Here is a 26,224-nt window from a genome sequence, read left to right as displayed (position 1 = left end):
TTTTTAGATCGCTTTAGAACAATTTGTGTATAATAGAAATGCACAATATGTGACTTTTTTTAAAAGCAATAAAACATTTATGCAGTCATAAACATGTTTTGACAGTTAATGTGACGGTGATTTGATGCTTCACAAAAGTTGCAGACACCTTTACCAATATCAAAATGCTTTTGTAAACAACCAGTTATTCTTTACACCGATATAAAAAACGGCTACTATAATAAAGACAATCTTTTCTAAATGTAGAACTACATCCATTGATTCGCATTGAAATACATGATGAATACACTTGACACATGAAAGTGTAAAGCCTGCAGGTCACAACAAATGTGGAAAATTATTGTGTGTCTTATTTAACAAGCCGTTTACTGCTAATTTGATGTAATTTTGATCACATGGATAACTGAATATTAATCAGATGATGTCATTACGCTGCTGTGCCGTCAGCCAATCGTTGCATTGCTGATCATGAACACACTTACCTGTAGGTTTCAAACAAGCCTGAAGGACTTAATTAGTTTGATCAGGTGTGTTTAATTAGGGTTGGAACTAAACTGTGCAGAGCTGCGGCCCTTTTGGAACTGAGTTTGACACCTGTGCTCTAAGCAGTTTTTTTAATTTTCTACAGAACAAACCATCATTATACAATGACTTGCCTAATTACCCTAGCTCAGTGGTCAACTTTATCAAGTAACACCTCAGAAATAAATTGTCTCTCCAAGTACCACCATAATGATGAGGCACATTAATTCCTATTATTAAGACTATTTATTATTTTTAGCCACTTTAAACATAATAAATAGTTTGAACATTAACACTCTACTGTGCTTATAGTGAAAACAAAAGGTCAACGTTTAAAATCTGCTTTTTAAAGTTAATTAAAAATGTCATTTTGTCTTTTTTTTTCAATTTATGTATGGTTCAAAAAAAAAAAAGAAAAAATGAAAATACCTTTGTAATTGAATACCTTTAATGTACTGTACCTTTTGTCAAAAACACAATAAAAAAAATAATAAAGTTAATTAAAAATAAAACATTTTAAAAATTAAAAATGGTAGGCTACTGTTCCTAAAGTAAAAAAGAAAACTGCTGTACTTAAATGTAAAGTATTAACAAATAGTAACTTATTCATCAAAATCTGGAAATGTTGCTTGGACCTCATAAATATAGGTTATGTTATCATATTTACATAAACTATTTGTGATCAATTTTGCAATATGTGTTGCATGTACACGATATTTGTTTATCATTGAAATCTAAAAATTAACTTGTATTTAAAAATAAATGATATGGAATTACATCTAAATTAGAAATGATATCCGCTTGTCAGAAAAGTGAGGGATTATATGCAAAGGTACACTGCTTGCAGGGGCGGACTATGACTAACAATCAGCCCTGGCACTGTAGCCACACTACCCAATTCACCTATAGCACTTGTTTGTACTTGTGAGAGAAACCATAAGGAACATGCAAACTCCACAAAGAAACACCAAGTGACCCAGCAAAGGCTCGAACCATCTACCTTCTTGCTGTGAGGCGACAGTGCTACCCACTGCGCTGCCCCCTTTCGAGACTATTTCAGCTATTTTATGCATTTTTAGGCAGCGTCTGATTTTAGAGCAATTTTTTGCTTTCTCTGAGCTTTCACGCACCGCCTTTCCTTTTTTACGGTCCATCTCTGACAATTAGCTTGTGTTTCACTTACTGTTTGTTTGGCATTCTTGCCAGATTTTGATTACTTCCGCATAAGCTCTGATTGGGCGGGCCCCTCTCGAAACCAGCCAGACATTGCCGATTGGGCCAATGCTTAACATTTATTACTATTATTACTATCATCATCATCATCATCGTCATATTCACATCTTGCATGAGATAAAAGCTGCCTGCATGTAAACACAATACATGTGTATAAAAAAAAAAATTAATTAGCATACCAGCCCACATTTAAAAAAAATGGTCCGGCCCTTCTGGCATTTGCCAGAATTGCCAGATGGCCAGTCCGCCCCTGACTGCTTGACCAATTCATACATGCGACTTTTGAATCACATCCAGATAAATTAGCCTAAATCTGAGGTAACAAATTAATCCGAAGCCATGCTGCTTTACAAAACAAATAACTTTATATATCGAAAACATGCATTATTTTACACAACTACGAACACAAGTTTAACACATTTGTGACCATTATTTTACCAATGATGCAGCATGGGGAAATTCCTCAGTTTGCAGTAACCGAGATGCCAACACAACAGCGTTGGTCTGCAAAAGCACTTCTCTAGCGTGTATCTGATTCGCAAGCGCCGCGGCCATGTGCCTCATTCTCTGATCTGCACCAAAGCGGATTCATGTTTAGCATCTGAGATCCGATGTGATCTCCCAAGATCAATTTGAAGGTTAAACATGACCATTCACCAATGCATGATTATGTTGTTTATTACAAGAACTTTGAAACACTGTAAAAGTACTGGGATGCATTGTCACAGAATCATTAGATGAGGACATTCATAAATGAAGGCTTAAAAATAGCATACAGGGTTTAATAAAGCATCATGTACTAACCCCCCTTTCTTTTTTTACAGTTTTAACTCATCAGGATTTTTAAAAAAGTAATGGTTACAATTTGGGTTGTAGCTCTGTAAATGTGAACTGTATTCAGTATCAGCCATGCTGAAGCAAGTGACAAAGCAGTGAGGATATGAAATGCTGGATCTGAAGGACACACTTGTGAACAACTCAAAAGTTAAACATGCTTTAAAATGACAAAACTATACATATTTACAGAAATAAAACAACAGACTGATGCCCTTAGGGCAAGTTCAAAACCTTTCAGTCCAGCTTTTCTTCTTGGAAGAAATCGGCAGCATTGAGATGCTCTTGAAACTCGTCGTATTGCTAAACAGATCAGAGAGAAAGAACAGGAATCAGTGGGTTCATACACATTTAGGGCCTATATACACTCAATCTGTGTTTCCATGCATGTTCACTGATTCAGTAAATTACAGCTGAAACTGCTATCAAACATGCATTCATGAATCTGATTCTCTTCTGCTTCCACTGTGCAATTTGATCTTATTCTACTCTTAATAATTCTCTGGTCTTGTTTGACATCATCTTTTTGCTTAGACCCGCTCACCACTTATTAGGTCAAAGCTTTCTTACCTTTGCTATCCAGTTTAATAACCGACAAACATTATTTTGGTCACACTTTACAATAAAGTTCATTAGTTAATGTTAATTAATGCATTTATTAACATGAATAAACAATGAATAAAACATTTACTACTGTATTTGTTCATGTTATTAAACGTTAGTTATTAAAAATACAGTTCATTGTTAGTTCATGTTAACTCATGCTGCATTAACTAATATTATCAAGCATAGACTTGGATGTTAATAATGCATTAGTAAATGTTCAATTATGAATAATAAATGCTGTACATGTGTTGTTCATGATTAGTTCATGTTAGTAAATGCATTAACTAATGAACCTTATTATAAAGCGCTACCATTATTTTCTTACCACAGCTATTTTTCCTTTATCTTTTAACCCTCGTGTAGGTAATAAATCCAAGGATTATGAAATCTGTTCATATAATGCACATTCCAGTTCACATTGTGACCACAACACCACTCCGTGTGCGCATTACCCTCTAATAATTCAACAGCCTGTCGTCAATTATTCCTAACAAGCCTAAAGGGTTAGTTCACTCCAAAGATGAAAGATTCCGTCATTAATTACTCGCCCTCATGTAGATCACCTGAATCCCCCGAGACTTTAATTTGTCTTTCGGAGACGAGTTAAGATATGGAATTGATGAAATCTAGATAGATGAAATCCTAGAGCTCTCTTATCCTCCATATAAAAAGAGTTAATAGCAAGAGAGTCCATTAGACTTCGCAGCGCAACACACAAGAGATGTAATCCCTGTAGTAAACACACACCCTGATCTGATGCAGAAGACAGTGAACAAATGTTTTTCTGCCAACACAAAAGTGAGCTCTGTGTGATTACAGTTGAACCCCTGAAGTCACACGGACTGTTTTTGGTTCTTTTTATGAACATCTTGGATCGCATCAAAAATATTTAATTTTGTGTTCTGAAAATTAGCAAATGGCTTAGGGGATTGGAATAACATGCAGGTAAGTGATTAATATTATAACTGTCTTTTTTATGGTGAACTGCTGGGTTTCCAACGGGCCTTTAAGTCTTAAATTTGCTGTTCTAGCTCTTAAACATTTTTGGTCTCATTTTTCTGATGTCCATGTAACGCTACATCTAATGCTCATTTTGATTCTTTTTTGTTGTCGTTGCTTGGTATTCATGATGTTGAAGTTCTTTATTTCACTAGTCCAAATGAAATTTGCGCTATTATACCTACAAATGAGACCAACATGCAATAGCCAATCAGCTTTCTGTTATTGAACTCAGAATATGACGAATGTGACGTCATCGCAGAGTTTCCGAAGGTTGCGCGATATGATTTCGGCTGATTTAAACTTTCGCCTGGCGTGAAATAAATTATTTAACTGTAATAGGTAGAACTGTCCAAGATGTGAACAAAAGCAAGTGATGCATCAAAGTTTGATTTAAAAAATCTTGAATGGTTGTAAAAAAATAAATAAATAATAATTAGTTTAAAAATCTTGAACGATATTAATAATAGGATGTAGTTCCTGAAATTTCCTACATCTGTTTGTCCGTCTGACTTTAGGGTGGCTTCCTTTTGACCGCACCTGTCGTTTTAAAAAGCCTTGTCCGTTTGAGGTGCGAGTGCAGTCAGCGAAGGTGCGCAATACGGCGCCAGGCGAAAGTTTAAATCAGCCTTAAGATGTTCGTTTTTTCCTGTAGTTCAGCGATATGATTTCGACTGGCGGAGCACACAAACTTTTTTAAAGCTTGAGCGAACAGTTGCCGCGACGCCGCGTTTCATATCGAATATGAAACACTTTAAAAAGATTTTGTCTTAAACAGGTACGACTGTACAAACATCTTTACGATCCGTCCATGCGTGAGCATAGGGAGAACCAGATGAGCAATCATTCTTAGCTAGAAATTGCAACACCAGTGGTAAAGGAGGAAAGTTTCTGTTGAGTTTTGGAAAAAGCTGAGGTATTCGTTTGGTAAAGCCAAACGAGGTCATGGCAAAAGTGGAGACACAGGTACACAAACACCGAATATGTTTTTCCACTATTTAAAGGTTTTACACTGATGTATTGCAGTTTTTAATTTAAAACAATTTAATAGCTACAAAGCTATAATGAAGGAACAAATTATTTCTTTGATAACCGAAAAAGAATACTTGAACCAATCTGTTTACAATATACTGATGCCCGGTTTTTCTAGGCGTTATTGGTGGTATTGGTCAGGAATGTTGGACCATTATTGCCTTTTTAGCTTATAAGTAGAGGACAGAAACTAGCCAGACAGTAATGTGAGAATTGTGGAGTGGGCAAAATCAATAATAAAAAAATGATAATAAAAACAATAATAAATAAAATCAGTATTTTTTCGTAAGAGTACTTTTTATGTTTTTGCTTTTATTCTCTCCATAATAAAAAAAATGTAATTGTAGAGCAACCCATGTTCTGTAGTCATTAATATTTAACTGTAATAGGTAGAACTGTCCAAGATGTGAACAAAAGCAAGTGATGCATCAAAGTTTGATTTAAAAAATCTTGAATGGTTGTAAAAAAATAAATAAATAATAATTAGTTTAAAAATCTTGAACGATATTAATAATAGGATGTAGTTCCTGAAATTTCCTACATCTGTTTGTCCGTCTGACTTTAGGGTGGCTTTCTTTTGACCGCACCTGTCGTTTTAAAAAGCCTCGTCCGTTTGAGGTGCGAGTGCAGTCAGCGAGGGTGCGCAATACGGCGCCAGGCGAAAGTTTAAATCAGCCTTAAGATGTTCGTTTTTTCCTGTAGTTCAATGATGCATCTAACCCAGGTGTGGGCAAACTTGATCCTGGAGGGCCAGTGTCCTGCATAGTTTAGCTCCAACCCTTTTTTAAACAGACCTCCCTATAAAGTTCAAGTGATCTTGAAGACACTGATTAGTTTGTTCAGGTGTTTTTGACTAGTGTTGGAACAAAACTCTGCAGGGACACCGGCCCTCGAGGATCAAGTTTGCCCATCCCTGATCTAACCTGTCTTCAATTTGAAAACATTTATTTTGCCACTAATTTTGTGACTGATATTTTGATACAGGTCTTACATTTAATACTTAATGATCTTAAAATGTGTTATATTTGACATTATGATATCTGAAGAAACCCTGAAAGTGAAAAAATGTAGCTTTAGGGCCGGGACACACCAAGCTGACGCCAAACAACTAGCGCTGATGAAAACCAAAAGTGTTGTCGGCTCACATCTGGACTAAAAAGCTGATCGTGAACACACCAAAGGGACGGCAGCCGACTCAAATGAGAGATTGTGTTCAGCACCTGTGTAAGATGCGTCTTTGCACACGTGTGGACAATAGTATGTTTTTTTCAGTCCGTAAGGGGAAACCAGTAAATGTGTTTAGTATGATAATCACAGTTATTGTCACCAAGGTTATAATAGTTTTGGATTTTTCAATAGTTTTAGTTTCTATTTCGTTTTAACTTTTTGTTTTCAAATTCAGTTAGTTTTAATTAGTTTTTAGAGGCAGATTTACTAGTTTTTATTAGTTTCTATATTTTAAAAATGTCTTAGCTTTAGTTTAGTTTTTATTAGTTTCAGTATTAGTTTCAGTTTTTTTCTAAAAAAGGATATTTGTTAGGTGCAAGATTCAAAATCAACAGAATAAATATTGTTTAATAAAAACTCAGTCATACGTTTTTTGAAACATGAATTCAGAGAACACATGAACACGATCATCTACCACAACCATCTACCCATCCTCAAATTCAAATACAACAGCAAAGATTCGTTCGCGATCGCGATACAGAAATAAAACCCATTATTGGGCACAAATGTGTTAAAGTAATGGTTTATTTAATGCTGTCACCGTGCTGCTGTCATGTCCACTCTGGTGTTTTTGTCGCGGGAGCAACAGCGAGGATGACTAGAGAAAAACCGGCTCGATCTGGCCAGTGGCAGCAGGAGACTCTGAGGTGTGAAAGGGTCAAACACAAACACCTGCAGCGCGGATTATATTTACTTTTAAAAGGCTTACAGTAAGATTATATATTAAATACAGTTACATATACGAAAACGGAGTTTTTTTTGCGATAATTTTAGTTAGTTTCAGTTAGTTTTGTATGTACACAAAGTTTCAGTTAGTTCTAGTTTTTTACACTCTGATTTGTTGCTGAATAACCAATCAGAGTGCCGATACTATTCTATACATGGAACTTGGACAACTCAATCGGATGTTAAACCAAGGAGAAGCGACATATGGAAGACGAATAGTGTGTAATAATAAAGAATATTATTATTGTAAAATATATATTATTCATTCATTTTCTTGTCGGCTTAGTCCCTTTATTAACCTGGGGTCGCCACAGCGGAATGAACCGCCAACTTATCCAGCAAGTTTTTACGCAGTGGATACCCTTCCAGCTGCAACCCATCTCTGGGAAACATCCACACACACATACACAAACTACGGACAATTTAGCCAACCCAATTCACCTGCACCGCATGTCTTTGGACTGTAGGGGAAACCGGAGCACCTGGAGGAAACGCGGACGCAGTCAGAACATGCAAACTCCACACAGAAACACCAACTGAGCCGAGGTTCGAACCAGCGACCTTCTTGCTGTGAGGCAACAGCACTACTACTGCGCCACTGCTTTGCCCAAAATATATATTATTAAGGATATATATTGGACAGGAGCATGCATATTCTCTCCGGGTGCTCCGATCTCCCCCACAGTCCAAAGACACATGCTATAAGTTAATTAGATGAATTAAGTTGGCCGTAGTGTATGATTGTGTTTGTGAATGCGAGAGTGTATCTGTGTTTCCCAGTACTGGGTTGTGGCTGGAAGGGCATCCACAGCGTAAAACATATGCTGGAATAGTTGGCAGTTCATTCCACTGTGGCAACCTCTGATAAATCAGACTAAACTGAAGTATAATACATGAATAAATGATATATAATATGGAAAATCAACTTAGCCAGACTGATGGCCCAATTAGTGTGTACCGGCCTTAAAGGACTAATATTCACACCTCCTTGATCCAGCCATCATCCTGCAGTTTGGTGAAGGCCTTGTTGACCGTGTCCTTGACTGGTTCATCGTCCTCTCCCGTTTCCCCTTCCTGTATTTCCTTTCGAGTTTCAATAGTTTTACGGCACTTCTCAAACAGATGGTATTTAAAGTGCTTCAAGGCATGGTAGACCTCCGTACGACTGGCACAGACAGAGCCCACAAAGAAACTCTGCAAACAGGCATTGCAATTAACGAGGCTTTCCAATTTCTCTTTCATCAATGCTTCGATATTAGGATTTGTGTGAAAAGCAACCTGTGAATCGTCAGGCATGAACGTGTCCTCCTGCAGGGACTCGCAGTGGTACAACTGTCCAGAGAGACGAACCGTGAAGCGGCCCGTTCTGTGAAGCTCGCAGGCTTCACAACCCTTCATCTGAGTTCTTGTCGTCACCACCCGCAGTTTCGGATAGCATTCTACTCTCTCCTTTTAAAAACGAAAATAATGAGGAGAAACCCAAATACATATTTTCAACATACAGTTGTAGTCAGAATTATTAGCCCCCCTGAATTATCTGCTCCCTTGTTTATTTTTTCCTCAATTTCTGTTTAACGGAGAGCAGATTTCCTCAACACATTTCTAAACATAATAGTATTAATAACTCATTTCTAATAACTGATTTATTTTATCTTTGCCCTGATGACAGTAAATAATATTTGACTGGATAGTTTTTCAGGACACTTCTATACAGCTTAAAGTGACATTTAAAGACTTAACTGGGTTAATTAGGTTAACTAGGCAGGTTAGGGTAATTAGGCAAGTTATTGTCTGAAGATGGTTTGTTCTGTAGACTATCAAAAAAAGAAATAGCTTAAAGGGGCTAATAACTTTGACTCTAAAATGCTGTTTAAAAAAATTAAAAACTGCTTTTATTGTAGCCGAAATAAAACAAATAAGACTTTCTCCAGAAGAAAAAATATTATCAGACATACTGTGAAAATTTCCTTGCTCTGTTAAACATCATTTGGGAAATATTTAAAAAAGAAATAAATTTAAAAAATCAAAGGGGGGCTAATAATTCTGCCTTTAACTATACATATATATATATATATATATATATATATATATATATATATATATATATATACATATATATATATATATATATATATATATATGCGTGTGTGTGTGTGTGTGTATATTCTGCATGGGTGTTTGGCAAATAAAACATTAATAATATTAGGAGGTTTGAGAAGATAAAAGTGGTCACTAACTTAACATTTTTACTGAACTGTACCTTAAATTTGTCCTATGGTGTGACAGCAAAAATGAAGCGAAATGACTCTTATACAAATAGCGTGAGAGTGATTTATCTTCATTGTAGAGTTAGTGTATCTTTTTATAGTGCTGTTCATTTTTATGAAATTTAGTTTTTTCTCCATGACTTGTTGGACATTTTCAATAAACAGAGGTGTCACAGCAAAGGACAACAAAACTTTTTATAGGGGTTCCAGAAAAGTCCATGTCCATGGAGGAAAAAGAATCATTTACTGCATTTTAAATGACGTCAATATTAATTCAATTCATATTTGTCACACACTACCTGACAAAAGTCTTTAGGAACAAAAGTTTTAGGAACAATAAATCGTTGACATCCAGTTGATCATTTGGTATCAGAAGTAATGTAAATGTAATGTAATGTGTATTTATATAGCGTGTTTATTGTGTATGGCCATACACTCAAAGCGCTTCACAATCATGAGGGGGGGTCTCTCCACACCACCACCTGTGTGCAACACCCACTTGGATGATGCGACGGCAGCCACAGGACGGCAGCCACAGGACAGCTATTGGTGGAGTGGAGAGACAGTGATAGAGCCAATTCGGTGGAAGGGGATGATTGGGAGGCCATTATCGTAAGGGCCGATATAGGGACTTTGGCCAGGACACCAGGGTTACACCCCTGCTCTTTACGAGAAGTGCCATGGGATTTTTAATGACCACAGAGAGTCAGGACCTCGGTTTAACGTCTCATCCGAAAGACGGCGCCCACTGACAGTGTAGCGTCCCCTTCACTTTTACTGGGGCATTAGGACTCACGCAGACCACAGGTTGAGCGCCCCCTGCTGGCCTCACCAACACCACTTCCAACAGCAACCTAGTGTTCCCTAGTGGTCTCCCATCCAGGTACTGACCAGGCTCAGCCCTGCTTAGCTTCAGTGAGTAACCGGTCTTGGGTTGCAGGGTGATATGGCTGTGGCTATAAGAAAGACGAAGGCCTCTAGATTACGCTTATTTTAACAAAATAAAATATGATAATGCCTTGATTTTTAATGATTTAACTAGGACAGTAAGGTCTAACTTTGCTTAGACAAATGTCTTGTCACTTAACAGAAATAATGTACAGTAAAGAATATAAAGTCATGCTGCAGTGGAAACTGAATTAATATTATATATATATATATATATATATATACATAAGAAATATATATATTCTTATATATATATATATATATATATATATAATATATATATAATATATTTATTTATATATATATATGACTCCCATCAGCGTTAAAAAGACTGCATTCATACATCTCTGCAATGACTCAAATAACTTAATAAAGTCATCTAGAATGAAAGCGTTCTTGCTGGACTCCCTGAGCTCATTAAGATCATTTAAATTTATCTTCAATGTCTCCTCCTCCTTACCCCAGACATGCTCAATAATAATCTCTGGTGACTGGGCTGGCCAATCCTCGAGCACCTTGACCTTCTTTGCTTTAAGGAACTTTAATGTGGAGGCTGAAGTATAAGGAGTGTTGTCCTGCTGAAGAATTTGCCCTCTCCTGTGGTTTGTAATGTAATGGGCAGCAGTCTTGATAGCTCAGGCTGTTAATGTTGCCATCCACTCTGCAGATCTCTCGCACGCTCCCCATACCGAATGTAACCCTACACCATGATTTTTCCTTTACCAAACTAGACTGATTTCTGTCAGAATCTTGGGTCTCTGCAGGTTCCATTAGGTCTTCTGCAGTGTTTGTGATGATTGGTATTCAGTTTAACGGATGATTCATCTAAAATCTACCTTCTGCCACTTTTCCAAATGATCAACTACTGTAGGAGTCAAGTAATTATTTGTTGCTCTAGCAATGAGGTTTGATGTCAAGACTTTTGTCAGGGAGTGCATGTGACAAATGCATTGTCATGTCAACATCCCACATACATCTTCATATATTATTAAAAATGTGATGTAACGAAGCTCAAGAAGAAGCCTATTTATTTTACTTTATAGCGGTCTTTCCAGCGGCTCCTCTGCTTCAGGTTCTCCAAGCGAGGAAGAACCATTCGCTCATCAAAATGAAGCAATGATGTTTTCATCTCCTGGGCGTATCGCTTTGTTCGTTCGCCACCTGTAGACATTGATGCAAAGTAAGAAATATGTGGGTCAATGACTAAAAGAGATTTCTCAAGAATCTAAACAATAAAAGGGTTAGAAAGAGCAAAAAAGCCTTTACGTGCCGTCTGAAAATTTCTTCTAAAATGAGTTTTTTTTCCTCAGTAATTAAGAAATAAAGAACCTATTCACCAGCATAAAAATTTAAATCACTGAACTTACACACTGGAGCACGAGAAAAATGCTCATTTTATAAGAATATTTCAGAAAGCACTATAACACATTCCTATGGCACATTTTTACTATTGATGCGGGCACTAATGTTGGACCTATATATTATATATATACACAGTTGAAGTCAGAATTATCAGCTCCCCTGAATTATTAGACCGCTTGTTTATTTTTTCCCCAATTTCTGTTTAACGGAGAGAAGATTTTTTTCAGCACATTTCTAATCATAATAGTTTTAATAACTCATTTCTAATAACTGATTTATTTTATCTTTGCCATGATGACAGTAAATAATATTTTACTAGATATTTTTCAAGACACTTCTATACAGCTTAAAGTGACATTTAAAGGCTTAACTAGGTTAATTAGGTTAACTAGGCAGGTTAGGGTAATTAGGCAAGTTATTGTATAATGATGGGTTGTTCTGTAGACTATCAGGAAAATAAATAGCTTAAAGGGGCTAATAATTTTGTCCCTAAAATGGTGTTTAAAAAATTCAAAAATGCTTTTATTCTAGCCGAAATAAAACAAATAAGATTTTACCAGAACAAAAAATATTATCAGACATACTGTGAACATTTCCTGAATCTGTTCCACAACATATATATATATATATATATATATATATATATATATATATATATATATATATATATATATATATATATATATATATATATATATATAAAAATATTGTATATAGTATATTTTACTGTTAAAAGTTTTCTGCCTTGTTTTTGAACCACGGCTACATTTATTTATTAATAAATACAATGAAAAGAATGATATTATTACTGTCATATATTATACATAAAAAACCCATCTTCGTTTATTTAAATCAGGGGTCTTGCAAGTCAAATTTAACAATTTCAAACATTTACAAAGCATTTACAAATTTTTCCAGCCCTCTACAACTGTGGCAAATTTAAATTTTTACATAAATACACATGCTTGGTCACATTACATCAGATGCTGACATTTTGGATGGCCTATTTGCCCAACATTAAGTTAGTTAATTACTGGCTTAAACTTCATTGACTCGTATCCTAAATGTGCCATCTTTTATCTTCATTTTGTCTTCTCCTACTGCTTAATCAAAGTATACAGATAAAATACAATTAAAAACAGGCAGGGCACACTACAGACTCCAGAGTTTTCACTTTACGCTAAAGCAAAAAAAAAAAAAAAAAAACATTCATTATTATTACCTATTTAGTATGATGAATCATGAAAGCAACACTTTGACATTTTCAAGCATTTTATGCACAATCTAAGCACTTTTTAGACCTTTCAAGATTAAACTTCAAGAATTTTTGAGGATTTCAGGCAACCGTATGAACCGTTTAATTATTCTTCAATTCCATTCTTCAGTGTCACAAGTTCCTTCAGGAAATCATTATATTAACATGATGATTTTTTGCTCAAGAAACATTTCATTTACGGAGGTCCAATACACTTTCTTTTAAATATTGTTTTCAGAAAGTACAAAAGAGCAATGTGTCAAAGCTGATTAAAAGTTTCAAAGATCCTGACCGTAAAAAAAAACATACCCCAAATATTTGAATATTAGCGTGTTAATATTAGCATGTTTATGAACCTACTGTAAAGTGACTTGAGGAAGGTGGAGTCCAGTACATTGATCAGCAAGGCTTTGACCACCAGCTGAAAGTGGCTGAGCTGAGATCCTGTGATGACTGAAACACACAGAAATAAAGCAGATTTTCAAGGCATTAAACACTATGTTTCCATTCAAAGATTTATGCGCAAAACTGTAATATTGCATGAAACATTAGTTGAAAAATTGGTTTCCATCCAATGAGTCAAAAAGAACAAACTTGTCACTTCCTGATAAACTGAGGCCAAATGACAAACAAAAACCTGGGTTTGCTGTGACTGGAGAAGCTACTAAGGCCCCCTTTTTCTTATATAGTAAATTACTTGCACCTCATTATACAAAGACAAAATACAATGTATCTAAGGTTGCTTTTGAAGGCACGAGACGCTCTTTGGGAGCACAGAATCTTTATGCTGCGTTCACACCAAATGCGGAACGCGTGTCAAGCGCGAGTGATTTACATGTAAAGTCAATGCAAACGCGCGAATATATATCCTGCAGCGTGATATGCGCGATATGCGCGAATGGCCGGGCGCGAATGACGTAAATTGCGCGAATGGCGTGGTGCGAATAGGGCGATACACGCGAATGGCGCGGAGCGAATTGAGCGTTTGACGCGCGTTTCGTGCAAATCTGTGGAGTTCAACGGACATTCGCACTGGGTTAACCAATCAGGAGCTTGCTCTTGTGGGGGCGTGATTGTGACGTATGTCTGTTGAAAAAGTTCATCAAACTGGGCTTGGCTCAGTCAGAAGCACCGCTGAAAGCCTCCGTCATCCAGGTTCAGTTTCTGGAGGAGTTTATGAGCACACAGAGCTGGATGCACCTCTGAAAGGATATAATGGACTCAGACACAGCCCTAAACGGACGCTGTTCTTCAGCCTTCATAAAGCACATAAACACTGTTATTTTATTCATAAAATCCATGTTAGCCATTTAGCTATGAAGCTAGAGTCACCGGGCAGACAGAAGCTCTGCCCAGCACGTGAATCCGCGTCTTTTCTGAAGCGAATTTGACGCGCGAATAAAGCAAGTAAACTCACATGTTTACGCGGTTATTTATGCGCGAATAGCACGATTTATCCGCACGTTCCTCGTCTGGTGTGAACACAGCATTAGACAGTCCTGTGAAATATTAATACTGAACCACTTTGATGACAGACTTGGACTGTTGGATCTTAAAAGAACAAAACAAGACGTCAGATGTTTTACAATGTGGTCAGTCTACTAGGGATGTAACGGTATCAGAATTTCACGGTACGGTAATACCTCGGTATGAATGTCAAGGTACGGTATTTATTGAATCATTTACAGGAAAAACAAAACTTTTGAAAATACTCCAAAAAAGTGCCAAAAGTGTCAATGACATACAAATTAGCCATCTATCTGTAAGCTTTGAAACAGAAACTTCAATTTTAATAACAAAAAATTATTAAACCATGTAAAAAAATAAAGTTTCAATTTAGTATTGTTGAAAACTCATCACATTCAACATTTAATCACTCACTCACTTAGATAGAGATGGGTTTAAAGGAAAATTATCATATAACTATAATCTGGTAAAAGCTGGTATCTCTGGGCATTTACAATGTCCCCTGCAACAGAAAAAAACCCTCTCATTTGGGACTGAGGTTTCTGGGACAGAGATATGACTTGGCCCATGTTGACAGCAGTGGGTAACGTTGTGCATTGTCTTTCCCCCACTTGAGAGGACAAACCATGAGTGAGATAGAGGTCTCTTTGCGGTACAAGTCAATGTCTGCATCAATCTGATCAGTGTGCTGTGTTTCTGCAGTCCCCATGACTGCTATTAGTCGTATTCCCCAACTTGCAGGCACGTGCACACATAGGGCTCAACCTGGGCAGTGCACATGCCCTTTTTAGTCTTGGATAGAAAATGCCCTTCCAAAACGATCAAAAGTGCCCACGCGACGCGACACAACCTCCGTCCAGCCCTTCAGTAGGTGCGCGACAACACCTCTCTTGAGTATGCGCGCTCAACCCCCCCTCGGCGCTTTACAATACACGCGCGAAAACACAGCTGATAAGAACGCGCGCGACAACACCTCTATTCAGTACGCGCGCGGCGACAACACCCGCTTTAGGTTCGATCATTTCCATCTTTTTTTCATCTCCGCTACTAGCAGCACACTCCATTTCCGCATTACTGGATCTGTAGCGACAACAGACCGCAAAGGATTATGGCCACGCCTGGGCTGATGGGAAATGTAGTTTCAGCTACCTCCCGTTCGCTTCATTCGCCTGAGCAAATTTTCTCAGAAGACCTATAGTTTTACAGAGTCATGCGACTTCGGTAATATCGAAAAAAATTAATATTGCGGTATGACGGTATTTACAATACCGTTACATCCCTACAGTCTACTGGTTTGTCTATTAATGCAGTCTCACCACTATCATCGTAATCACATGGTCTGCTAAAAGTGCGCATGCTAGAATTTATTTAGTACATAAGTTTTAATCATAGTTTATGCACATTATTCTAATTCATCCTACTCAGTTGGAAGTGGCATATGTTTTTATGCATATTTTTTAAATGTATGTGCATCTTGCGGTGTCCATCAAGCATTGTTATGCACTATTTCAAAAAGCGAATCAAAATAAGTGGATGAAAACGTAACTCTGCAATTCAAAAATTTCAGAACAAAAGCAAAAGCACATGTGGCCTTACACTGGCGTGGAAGCTGAGAGAGGATCTTGTCTTTGGCGTCCTCGTCTCCCTCCTGCTCGTCATCCTTCTTCTGATCCTCCTCCACAATGAAATCCTTCATACTGTCACTGCTATGAGCCAGTTTCTCCTCGTCGCTGCTGTTCAGAGGACTGGCGTTCTCCTCCACAGTGGAGTCTTCATCTGAATCATCTGCTTTACTCGGCTCTTCAACTTTGACTTCCTTGACCACCTCTTTCTTCTCTTCCTCTTCCTCCTCATCATCGTCTGAACCCTGCAGATAAACAATAATCAGACAAAACATTATTATTATTATTATCAGTATTAACCCGCACTTTTTGGAAGGGAACCCTGTTGGTTTTATAACTATTTCTATAATATAATTTTGTTTAATCTTTAAAAACTGAAAGTGCCATGACATTTGAAATTGTAAATGGTTGATACTTTTACATTAGTAGTCAAGTTTTGAAGGATTATTAATTGCTTGCAGTACACATTACAGATTTGCAAAGAGCGATCGGTCGTGCGGGAGGTTTGATTTGCATGTGTTTTTTTCTCACAGTGATGGCAGCCATGAGCCGCACTCGGAAGTGAAAGTGAAACCTGTGCGCACATCATTTAAATGAGCATATGGCATTTTACAGTTATGATTACGGGAAGCATTTGATATGTTTTTTTTTTCTTTCATAGTGAACAGTGTTGTGCATAAAAATAAATGTTTACAGTGTCAGTAAAACAACCCTAGCCTATAATGTTGAATATAATGCAAGAAGGAATCTGATAATGACTAAATTCTAATTTTACCATTGAAAACAAATGGTCTAATAATGTTGTCAATGACAGATGAATGATTTTTATATATATATATATATATATATATATATATATATATATATATATATATATATATATATATATATATATATATATATATATATATATATATATATATTTAGCAGTAAATATAGCAGAATGGAGAATGTGCAGGTTATTAAGGTGACTGACTTAAAAGTGATGACAAACTATGCAAAACAACACAATTTTTTTGTTGTGTTGGACCCATGTATACAGATGTTTCCTTTTAGCTTCTTAATTTGATGTTGCCGTACTGTTTTTTACCAGGTTATGGAAAAAAATAACGTGCTCACAACATCCAATCAGAAACGAAAAGTAATATGGTGTTTGTGACATCACAAAGAAGGTAGTAAAGACTTAAAAGCACACATGTTTTCTCAATTCTAAGACTGAATTTGCTTGCGATTGACAAATAGTAGCAGGCAAAATTAAATTAAGTGACCCGATTGGGCCAGTAACGATTATGTCTGTATGTCAGTAACGATAATGCCCCGGGCCATTGGGCAGTCCTTATTGATGAGCCCTGATGACTGTTCAAAATTTAGCATTTTAAACTGTAGACCTACACATAAGCCTAATATTATTATTGTTGTTTTACCATAGGTTTGAGAATTAACTATAATAATAGACTAATCATATTAACCTTTATTGTACATTTACAGAATCGTGAGAAAATTATGAAAAATAAAAAAATAAAAAAATCGTGATTCACATTTCTGGCAGAATCGTGCAGCCCTAGTTGAGACATACCGAGTCATACATGACCCTGAATCACATACTCTATGTATAAGGTATAATTCACCCAAAAATGTCATTTTTGTCTTCATGAAATGATGTATTTGTGGCTGCAAGATCACTCGTGGTGTGAGCTGCTGACCGTCAGCTGTTACCACAGAGAGGGTGGGCGAGCACCCAACTTACTTAATAATAGACGCACTCGCGTCTACTTCAGTAGACAGAACCTGCATAGGCTGTGAATAATCGGTAGGCCCACCCGGAATCTGCAAGCGCAGAATTCCGCAGATTTTTATCCCATCATTAATTCTGTTCATTTACAGGAGTAAATGTGTGTAAATGTATATGTATTTAGTTTCATTAATTTCTGTAATATTATTGACTGATGTGAAAATGTTCATCTGATTTATGTACAATGCCGTTTGTAAAGTAATGTTTTCTGTCTTTTACTACATATATTATATGACAAACTTGCTTTATTTACCAAATAATGTGAATCTAATTGGATTTGCATTTTAAACATTAAATAAAAGTTAAAAAGGTATTATTTTTATTTCATATATTAAGGTTTTAGTTCTGATACTCCCAAAATAATTCCATAGAAATCCGCAGACTTTTATCAAAATTCTCCGCAGAAATAGCAAAACACGTCCGCAGATTCCGTCTGGCTCTAGTAATAGGTAATAAAGTAGTAAATAACTTTCAGTTTGTGGCACAGAGCAATCGTTTGGGAGCCACGCGGGAAGTATGAACAGCACTTAGCAGTGAAAATGAAAGCACACACATCCTTTAAATAATCATATCGCATTTTAGAGTTATGATTAAGACAAGCATTTCATATATTTTTCTTTCATAGCGAACACAGAGTGTTGTGCATGAAAATAAATGTTTAACAGTGTCAGTACTACTCTTGCCTATATAATGTTGAATATAAAGCAAGAGTTAATCTGATAATGACAGATGTCTGATTTCACTAGTGAATAAATGGTCGAAATATGTTGTCAATGACAGATTGCAAGCATATCCCAAACACAATAATTCAACATCTGAATTATGAATAGTTGTATTCTGATGGCGTCACTTTACTTTGCATTAAAGGGCCATGAAACTCCCTCGTTTCAGCAGGGTGTTTTCACACCTCTACTTTGTAAAGAGTCAGAAAAGTGGGTGTGTCCAGCTTTGTTTAGGGGGGAGTGTCGGAGGAAGAAAAGAGGCTTGGTGTGGGAGTGTCTATTTGGCCGCGCTGAATTTCAGAGTCAAAACACACAACCACAGCGGACAATGTGACTGTTTACATGGACATCTGTAGTCGAATTATTTGCCAAATTATTAAATGGTGGACTTTATCTGCAGTTTGGCTCTTTCATTCAGGGAATTCATTCATGTCCCTCGCGACAAACAAGATATTTGATTCGAGGAACTGCTCTAAGCGTGTATTTTTCATGCAGTGTTTGATACCGCACGGCGAAAGAGAGAAAAAAAACTCAGCATTTCCCGGAAACTTAGATGCACACGGCAGGTAGCGTCAGAAAGCCGCGTGTGTTATTCCGGTCACAAAATCCTACACGAGGTTATAGTTTTGTTGTAGTGCTAACTTGTTTACACTCGGTGCAATAGTTTTTTCGATACGAATAAAATACGAACTGAATAAACAAAGAGCACTGGTCGCTCACTAACCAAATCTGTAGAGACAGGACAATCCACAGCAACTAGAGCCGCGTCTTTATTAAGAGGAGACTACAAGCGAATCCGGATCTCAGCGTTTGCAGATGAGAACAGCTCTCAGGTAAACAATAATCCTCCTTAGACACGTAAGTTATTGTTGTCGAGCGTCGCGTACACTGTAATCCACACGTGACTCCAGCTGCGCTCTCACAGAGAGAAAATGAAAACAAAACTTAACTGCAGCAAACTATAAAAGCAACACTTCACGCTTGTTTTGCCAACACAACGTGGCGTCTCTGTCGTCTAAACACTGTGACAGTAATGAATATTAATGAAGTTGCACAATGGAGCGCGCTGATTGGTTTGAACCAAGCTTTACTCATGCATTAATGCAGCACACTGTAAGACGTAATAAGACACTCTGGCACAGACGCCCAGTCTGCACGCTGGATTACACGCTATTATCTCATGGCCGTGACGCAGCTTCAAAAATTCGTTTCAAACCGGAAGTACGAATTTGCTTGAAATAACGCAAAAACAACCAATTCACACTTTTTTGTGAAATATAGGTGTCCTAATAGTGTTTTTAGCAGTGTGGGACACATATACGACTGTCAACAGCTTAAAAAATGTGTTTTGGTGTTTCGTGACCCTTTAATGACCAGGACAAATTTAAAGTCTAAATCCACAATTCAAAGTCTATTCAAAATTTAGCATTTTAACCAGTAGACCTACACATAATATTATTATTGTTGCTTTACCATATGTTTGAGAATAACAATAATAATAGCCCACTCATAATAACCTTCTCAACTAAATATTTATTTCATGTCTCCACTCACCATTGTCCTGCGCCTGCGCCGCGGGGTGCCTGACTTTCTCTTCTTCGACAGCTCCATGAGTTTATTCTTCCTCTCTCTTCTCTTGGCAGCAGCTTCCTTGATCTCCGCCTCCCTCTTCTTCTTTTTCAGAGCCTCATCCTCTGAGTCCTCCGGCAGCCGGAGCCTCTTCCTTTGCAGGACCCTCCGGAGCGGCTCTCCGCCCACGTCACTGGAGGAGTCGCTGCTGCTGCTGGAGGCCATTGGGGTAAAGTTGGTTTTACATTCACACATTCAGACTTTCGCCTTCTTAATATAATTTCAGAAAAGTACTCTTTGCAAATTCCAAATAAGTAAATCATAATAACACCCAGAGACTCAATTTAATTCAGCTTTATTTGTATAGCGCTTTTACAATGTAGATTGTGTCAAAGCAGCTTCACATAAATGGTCATAGTAACTGGAACAGTGTAGTTCAGTTTTGAGTGTTTAAGTTCAGTTCAGTTCAGTTTAGCTCAGTTCAGTGTGATTTAATCATTACTGAGAGTTCAAACACTGAAGAGCAAAGAATCAAAGTACAGTCAGTCAATTAACTAGTGCTAATGCTGTTTTGAAGTCATACGTGGCTGTGATTTCAGACTAAATATTCACCATAGAACAAAAGAGATCGATTTTATTTTGTTTTACATTATATTTATTACATTTGCATTTATGAGGAAAAAGTTTCGTTATACATGTGACACCTCTCTGTTATGGATGTGTCTGCTGTGAAAATGGCACTTGTGTGACTTAAATATAATTATTTAAAAACATTGACAGAGACATTTTTGAATATTTTTAATGTACTGTAAAATACAAGCTTAAGCAAAGAACATAGAAAAGGGTTTCCCTAGTTGCTGATTTTTTTTTTTTCAAAGGAAGCTTAAAGGTGCATTAGGTGATTGTCTTAAGAAACATTTTTGTTGTGCTGGTTGAAAGTTTCTCCTTATTCCAAATATAGTAAATGATCTAAATGTGTTTATATGTATTTTTATATTCTTTAGTGATGCTCCGATTGATCGGCCGCCGATCACGACCGGCCGATATTAGCTAAAAATAGCTTGATCGGCTAACCCCAAAAGCGTATTTTAAATTCTTTGCCAGAAAAACTAACATGTTGACTTTGTCCGGTTTAAGGGTGCTTTCACATCTGTAGTTTGCTTCATTTGGTCCGGAACAAGCGCAATAAATGATACATTGTTGCATTTTCTGCCGTCTTTGGGTCGTTTTCACACCACACTGCTGGCTTTGGTCCGAACCAGTTGAAATAAACCAAAATGCAGTCATCTGACAAAATCCACATCTCTCATTGGCCAGATGTTGTTGAACATATTTCCTAAACTGCTTATTGATTGGTCAGAATTCACGTGCGGGAAAATGCCAATGACCTCCCGCAGGTAAACAAAACCTTTAACTCTGGAGCGACGACTGCGCTGGCTGATTGTATTCTGCTTAAGACAAACTATACATTACGAAAATGAAGCGGCTGGAAAACAGTGTTTAATGCATCGCTAGTCACTTCAAGAGGAGCTGTGAATTAATTTAGCTAAACTGCAACAATGTCATCTTGCGGAAATATTATCAACGATCCATCAGTTAATGTTTTCCTCTCTCTCTCTCTGTTGGTAAAGCGCTGTCAACAAATATTTTTCCTCCATATCCCATAATGCACAGCGCATTATGCGGTTGGACCTGTTTTAGTACGGATCATATTCTCACCACAAACAAACCGCTCCAGGGTTCGTTTGAAAGCGTACCGAGACCACCTCTTCAAGCAGGTCTCGGTACGCTTATTTGCTCCGCTTTTGGTGCTCACTCGAGTACGATTGCTGCATTCTCACCTGCCCAAACGAACCGCACCAAAAGGGGAAACGAACTCAAGTGCGATTCAATCGAACTAAATAAGGCAGGTGTGAAAGCACCCTAACAGAAATGTAGCCTAATACTTGGCAACATAAGGGTAATTTGTGTTTTAAAGTGTGTGACGTCATGTACTACCGCCAGTGGCAATGGCCCTAATTGAATAGCCATTCCCCTGCCATTCTGTGATCGGCAGTGATTGGCAGATCATGATTTTGGCCAGGGGTTCCCAAACTTTTCAGCACGCGACCCCCTAAATTAACAATGACAGTGACTCGGGACCCCCAATATCCTCTGAGGTGGTTATAAATACAGAAAACTTGCATGCAATGGCGCGCACACACACACACCAATAGACCAAAGTCTATTCTTCGTTAAATTTTTTTTATGTATGTCAGTGCTGTAAATGGGCCAGAAAGTTTAACCTGGTGTTATAAAATCAATCTGCTGCATCTGACGCCATTGCTGTCTTTAATATAATGTATTTACCCCAGGGGTCGCAATCCAATAGAACAAGTAAATATAAGCTAATTTAGTAACTATAAACGACTGTTTTTTTCTCTTCAGTTGGTTATGGATAAAATATGGTCATTCTTATGGCCTAATAATATTAAGTAGATTTTTGGAAATCACCAGGCGACCCCCCTTAATAGTTCCGCGACCCCCCAAGGGGTCCCGACCCCCACTTTGAGAACCACTGATTTTGGCTATCGGTAATCGCCCCCAAAAATGCTGATCTGAGCATCTCTAATATTCTGGGTAAGGCATAAAACTAAAAATTTATCCAATTAAATATTGTCGGACCGACAAATAACTCCATTCCGACAGGTAACACAAACTGTCTGTCAACAAATTAAAATGTGAATTTCTGCGCAGCCTCTTAAAGCAGACCGGTACGTCACTCGCACGCACACGTGAAGCACAGATCTGCAGCTGACAGAGAGACGTCATCAGACAAACTCTGCATCAACCTGTACTTCTTTCTGAAAGACCAACGTGGCCTTGTGTCCATGAAAAGACAGATTGTTTATGAAAATGCAGAATTAATACTTTTCTAAACCCTTAAACAATATCGGAGTTACTTTTGCACGCCGGAGAGAAATAACGTTATGCAGTTTAAAACAACGATCTGAAGGGTGACACCATGTCTGAAGTATTTCCATTTCTTTAGCCACGCAAAGCTGATGTACATTGTGTTCTTGTTTATGAATGGGTTTATAGGCAGAGAAGTGTTGTTCAGCCACTGAAAGCGTCCGGTAAAAGATTGGCTATTTTTAAGTTCATGGGGTACCTTTTACAGCATCAATAATATAATCAGTTAAAAGACTTTAGTCAGGTAGTGTTTAATGCAATTTTTTACAAGATAACTTATTAATTAATAATTGTAGATTGTTTAGGATAACTTTTTAGGGGAGTGCATAACATAAATTACAACCAGAGATAAATAAAAGTAGAGTCTAAGAGCATAGAGATAGAGGTAAAGTTGGTTTTATATTCACATAATAGTTCATTTAGCTGTCTCTATATTTTTTACCGTGTTACTTTGAATATTTGATTGGAATTAGCATGTAAGTGTGACTTGAAAACAACATTAATTCTGTTTATTTGACTGTAAACAATGTTGTACTTTGATAGTCATTGGCTGCTAATTTGATTTCACTATTTAGAGTTTGCAAATAATACTTTCATGAAGTTGTATTAAGGGGAAAGTCCAAATTTGCGAATATAAAACCAACTTTACCTCTATAGCATAGAGGTACAGAAATAATAGAGGTAAAATTGGTTTTATATTCGGATATTCAGACATTCTCCTTAATAATATGATTAGAGAATATTCTAAGAGGGAAATCATATTAGCAGTCAATGATTATCAAAGTACAGCATAAAGGTCAAGTTGGTTTTATATATGCACATTGGTTCATTTAGAAGTCTCTATACTGTTTATCTGGCAAGGTGAGCAAAGTGGCGCAAGAAGGTCGCTAGGTCACTGGTTCGAACCTCGGCTCAGTTGGCGTTTCTGTGTGGAGTTTGCATGTTCTCCCTGCCTTCGCGTGAGTTTCCTCCAGGTGCTCCGGTTTCCCCCACAGTCACAAGACATGCGGTACAGGTGAATTGGGTGAGCTAAATTGTCCGTAGTGTATGAGTGTGTGTGTGTGTGTGGATGTTTCCCAGAGATGGGTTGCGGCTGGAAGGGCATCCGCTGCTTAAAAACTTGCTTGATTAGTTGGCGGTTCGTTCCGCTGTGGCGACCCCGGATCAATAAAGGGACTAAGCTGACAAGAAAATGAATGAATGAAGTAATATATACTGTTTACCATGTTACTTTGAATATATTTGATCAGAATTAGCATGTCAGTATGACTTGAAATCAACATTAACACTGTTTATTTGACCGTGAGTAATGTTGTACTTTAATAGTCATTGGTTGCTAATATGATTTCGCTATTTAGACTTTTCAAATAATACTTTTATGAAATTATATTATTAAGGGGGAAGTCTGAATCTGCAAATATAAAACCAACTTTACCTCTATACAGAAATAATCAAATGTATAATAAAGCTGTATATTCTTCGTTGTGTAAATAATTAAATACAAATAATATTTGTTAAAACTGCAAACGTAATAATTCCTTGTGCCCACATGCTCTAAATTCACTTAAAATGTTTACAAGGGCCTTAAACGCACACGCAATTAATAAACTATCCACTTTTTAAACTGAACTGACTCCAAAAGTGTCTTGTGTTCTGAATGATGTACCTGGTATAGAGGTAAAGTTGGTTTTATATTCAGATATTCAGACATTCTCCTTAATAATATGATTTGAGAAAAGTATTCTTTCCAAATTCTAAATAGGGAAATCATATTAGCATAAATGATTATCAAAGTAAGTTACAACCATGCTTACAATCAGTTAGATAGTGGTAATGTTGTTTTAAAGTCATACTTGCATGCTAATTCTGACCGAATATTCAAATTAGGGTGGTAAAAACAATATAGAGACAGTTACATGAACGAATGTGCGAATATAAAACCAACTTTACCTCAAAGTTACCTGGTCAAATATTACCCTGATACCACATGTGCTGTGACTATTGCGTATTCATACATTTTAATATCGATTTAAATGTATTTTGCAGCTCTAACGTTAATGGAATTACTCAAATCCAACTTTACCTCAATCTGGAGGCGCTGCTGCTGCTGCTGCTGGAGTCCTCGTCTGGAGCCGGTGCGCTGACGGTTCTCTTCTTCTGCCGGCGGGACACTGCGCGCCTCTCATCGGTGTCGCTGCTGTCGTCGGCATCGCTCTCCCGCGCCCGGTATGAGCTGTCGGATGTCCCGGACTCCTGCTCGGAGTTGTGGTACTCGCTCTCGGAGCTGACGCTGGTGGTGCTGCCGCCGAACGAGCCCTCGTCGCTGTCATCCAGCATGGTGTCGATGGGGTTCACGCGAGTCTTTTTCTTGTCAATGCGAGATTTTGGGGGCGCACATTTTCGCCTCAACCCAAAATGCTTTCCCACGCTTTTCATCATTTTTGCGGCGATGCAAAAGTGACCCTAATTACAACGAGAAATGTTGCTGTATTCTTTAAAACAAAGCTGTTGTTGCCAATCTACATGGTCAGCAACAGGATGCTGCGCGCTCGTGCTGTCAAATTACATTCCCGTCGCGTGGGTGATTATTCGGCTATTTTTTTGTCACAACGACTCATTAATCCAAGCGTGCAGATAAAAATAAAAACAATCTAATGTTTTAATTAATATTTCAATGATGATTTGAATAAATATGTATCATTCTGCTCCAGCCAGCGACACGCGCCAATAACAAGAGGGGGCGTGTCCGTGTTTTTATAGATACGCACTTCCGCCGTCAGCTCCACACATCGGTTTGGGCAAACGCGCCACCTAAAGACACGGAGAATATTTGTTTAACATTTACTCAAAAATAGGCCTATATAGTGTATTTTTGTCCGATGTAGGTGGTTTTTATTTTCCTTGAAAACAAGTTTTTCTATGAGGTGACACTTGTAAACAAACAAACATTACATTTATTAAACACGAGAAACCCCGTTGAGGCAAAGTCCCTATGTATTCTATAGTCTCTGTTCTGTAAATGGAAGAGGCCATCTTTGTTTTATGTATTGTTTTTGTTGCCCTTGTTTTATTGTTGGAAGCTCTGTACT

At 37.4% G+C, this 26,224-nt stretch overlaps 1 protein-coding gene across 4 annotated transcripts; it reads right to left on the bottom strand.

Annotated features, from left to right (window-relative positions):
* Nucleotides 1-2,417: 2,417 nt before the first annotated feature.
* Nucleotides 2,418-25,864, bottom strand: ccdc82 (coiled-coil domain containing 82). 4 transcript variants are annotated; one of them, XM_009295663.4, is made up of 8 exons: nt 25,219-25,864; nt 20,169-20,394; nt 16,075-16,345; nt 13,372-13,464; nt 11,431-11,555; nt 8,458-8,628; nt 8,164-8,373; nt 2,418-2,892 (listed from the first exon to the last, which is right to left on the bottom strand). In XM_009295663.4, the coding sequence occupies exons 1-8, from the start codon at nt 25,572-25,574 to the stop codon at nt 2,827-2,829; spliced, it is 1,518 nt and encodes a 505-aa protein (XP_009293938.1). In that variant the 5' UTR covers nt 25,575-25,864; the 3' UTR covers nt 2,418-2,826.
* Nucleotides 25,865-26,224: the final 360 nt, after the last annotated feature.

This window comes from Danio rerio, chromosome 21, assembly GCF_049306965.1.
Source record: "Danio rerio strain Tuebingen ecotype United States chromosome 21, GRCz12tu, whole genome shotgun sequence".
Classification (NCBI taxonomy): Eukaryota; Metazoa; Chordata; class Actinopteri; order Cypriniformes; family Danionidae; genus Danio; species Danio rerio.
The sequence above is the reverse complement of the archived record's forward strand: the minus strand, read 5'-3'. Positions and strand labels throughout refer to the sequence as shown.

Excerpts from the sequence above, each read along its gene's own strand:
- ccdc82 (XM_009295663.4), bottom strand. The coding sequence starts at position 25,574 with ATGATGAAAAGCGTGGGAAAGCATTTTGGGTTGAGGCGAAAATGTGCG. Across the intron at positions 13,465-16,074 it reads CTCTCAGCTTCCACGCCAGT|TCATCACAGGATCTCAGCTC; the intron begins GTAAGGCCACAT and ends TGTGTGTTTCAG. Across the intron at positions 8,629-11,430 it reads GCTGGAAAGACCGCTATAAA|GAGAGAGTAGAATGCTATCC; the intron begins GTAAAATAAATA and ends CGTTTTTAAAAG.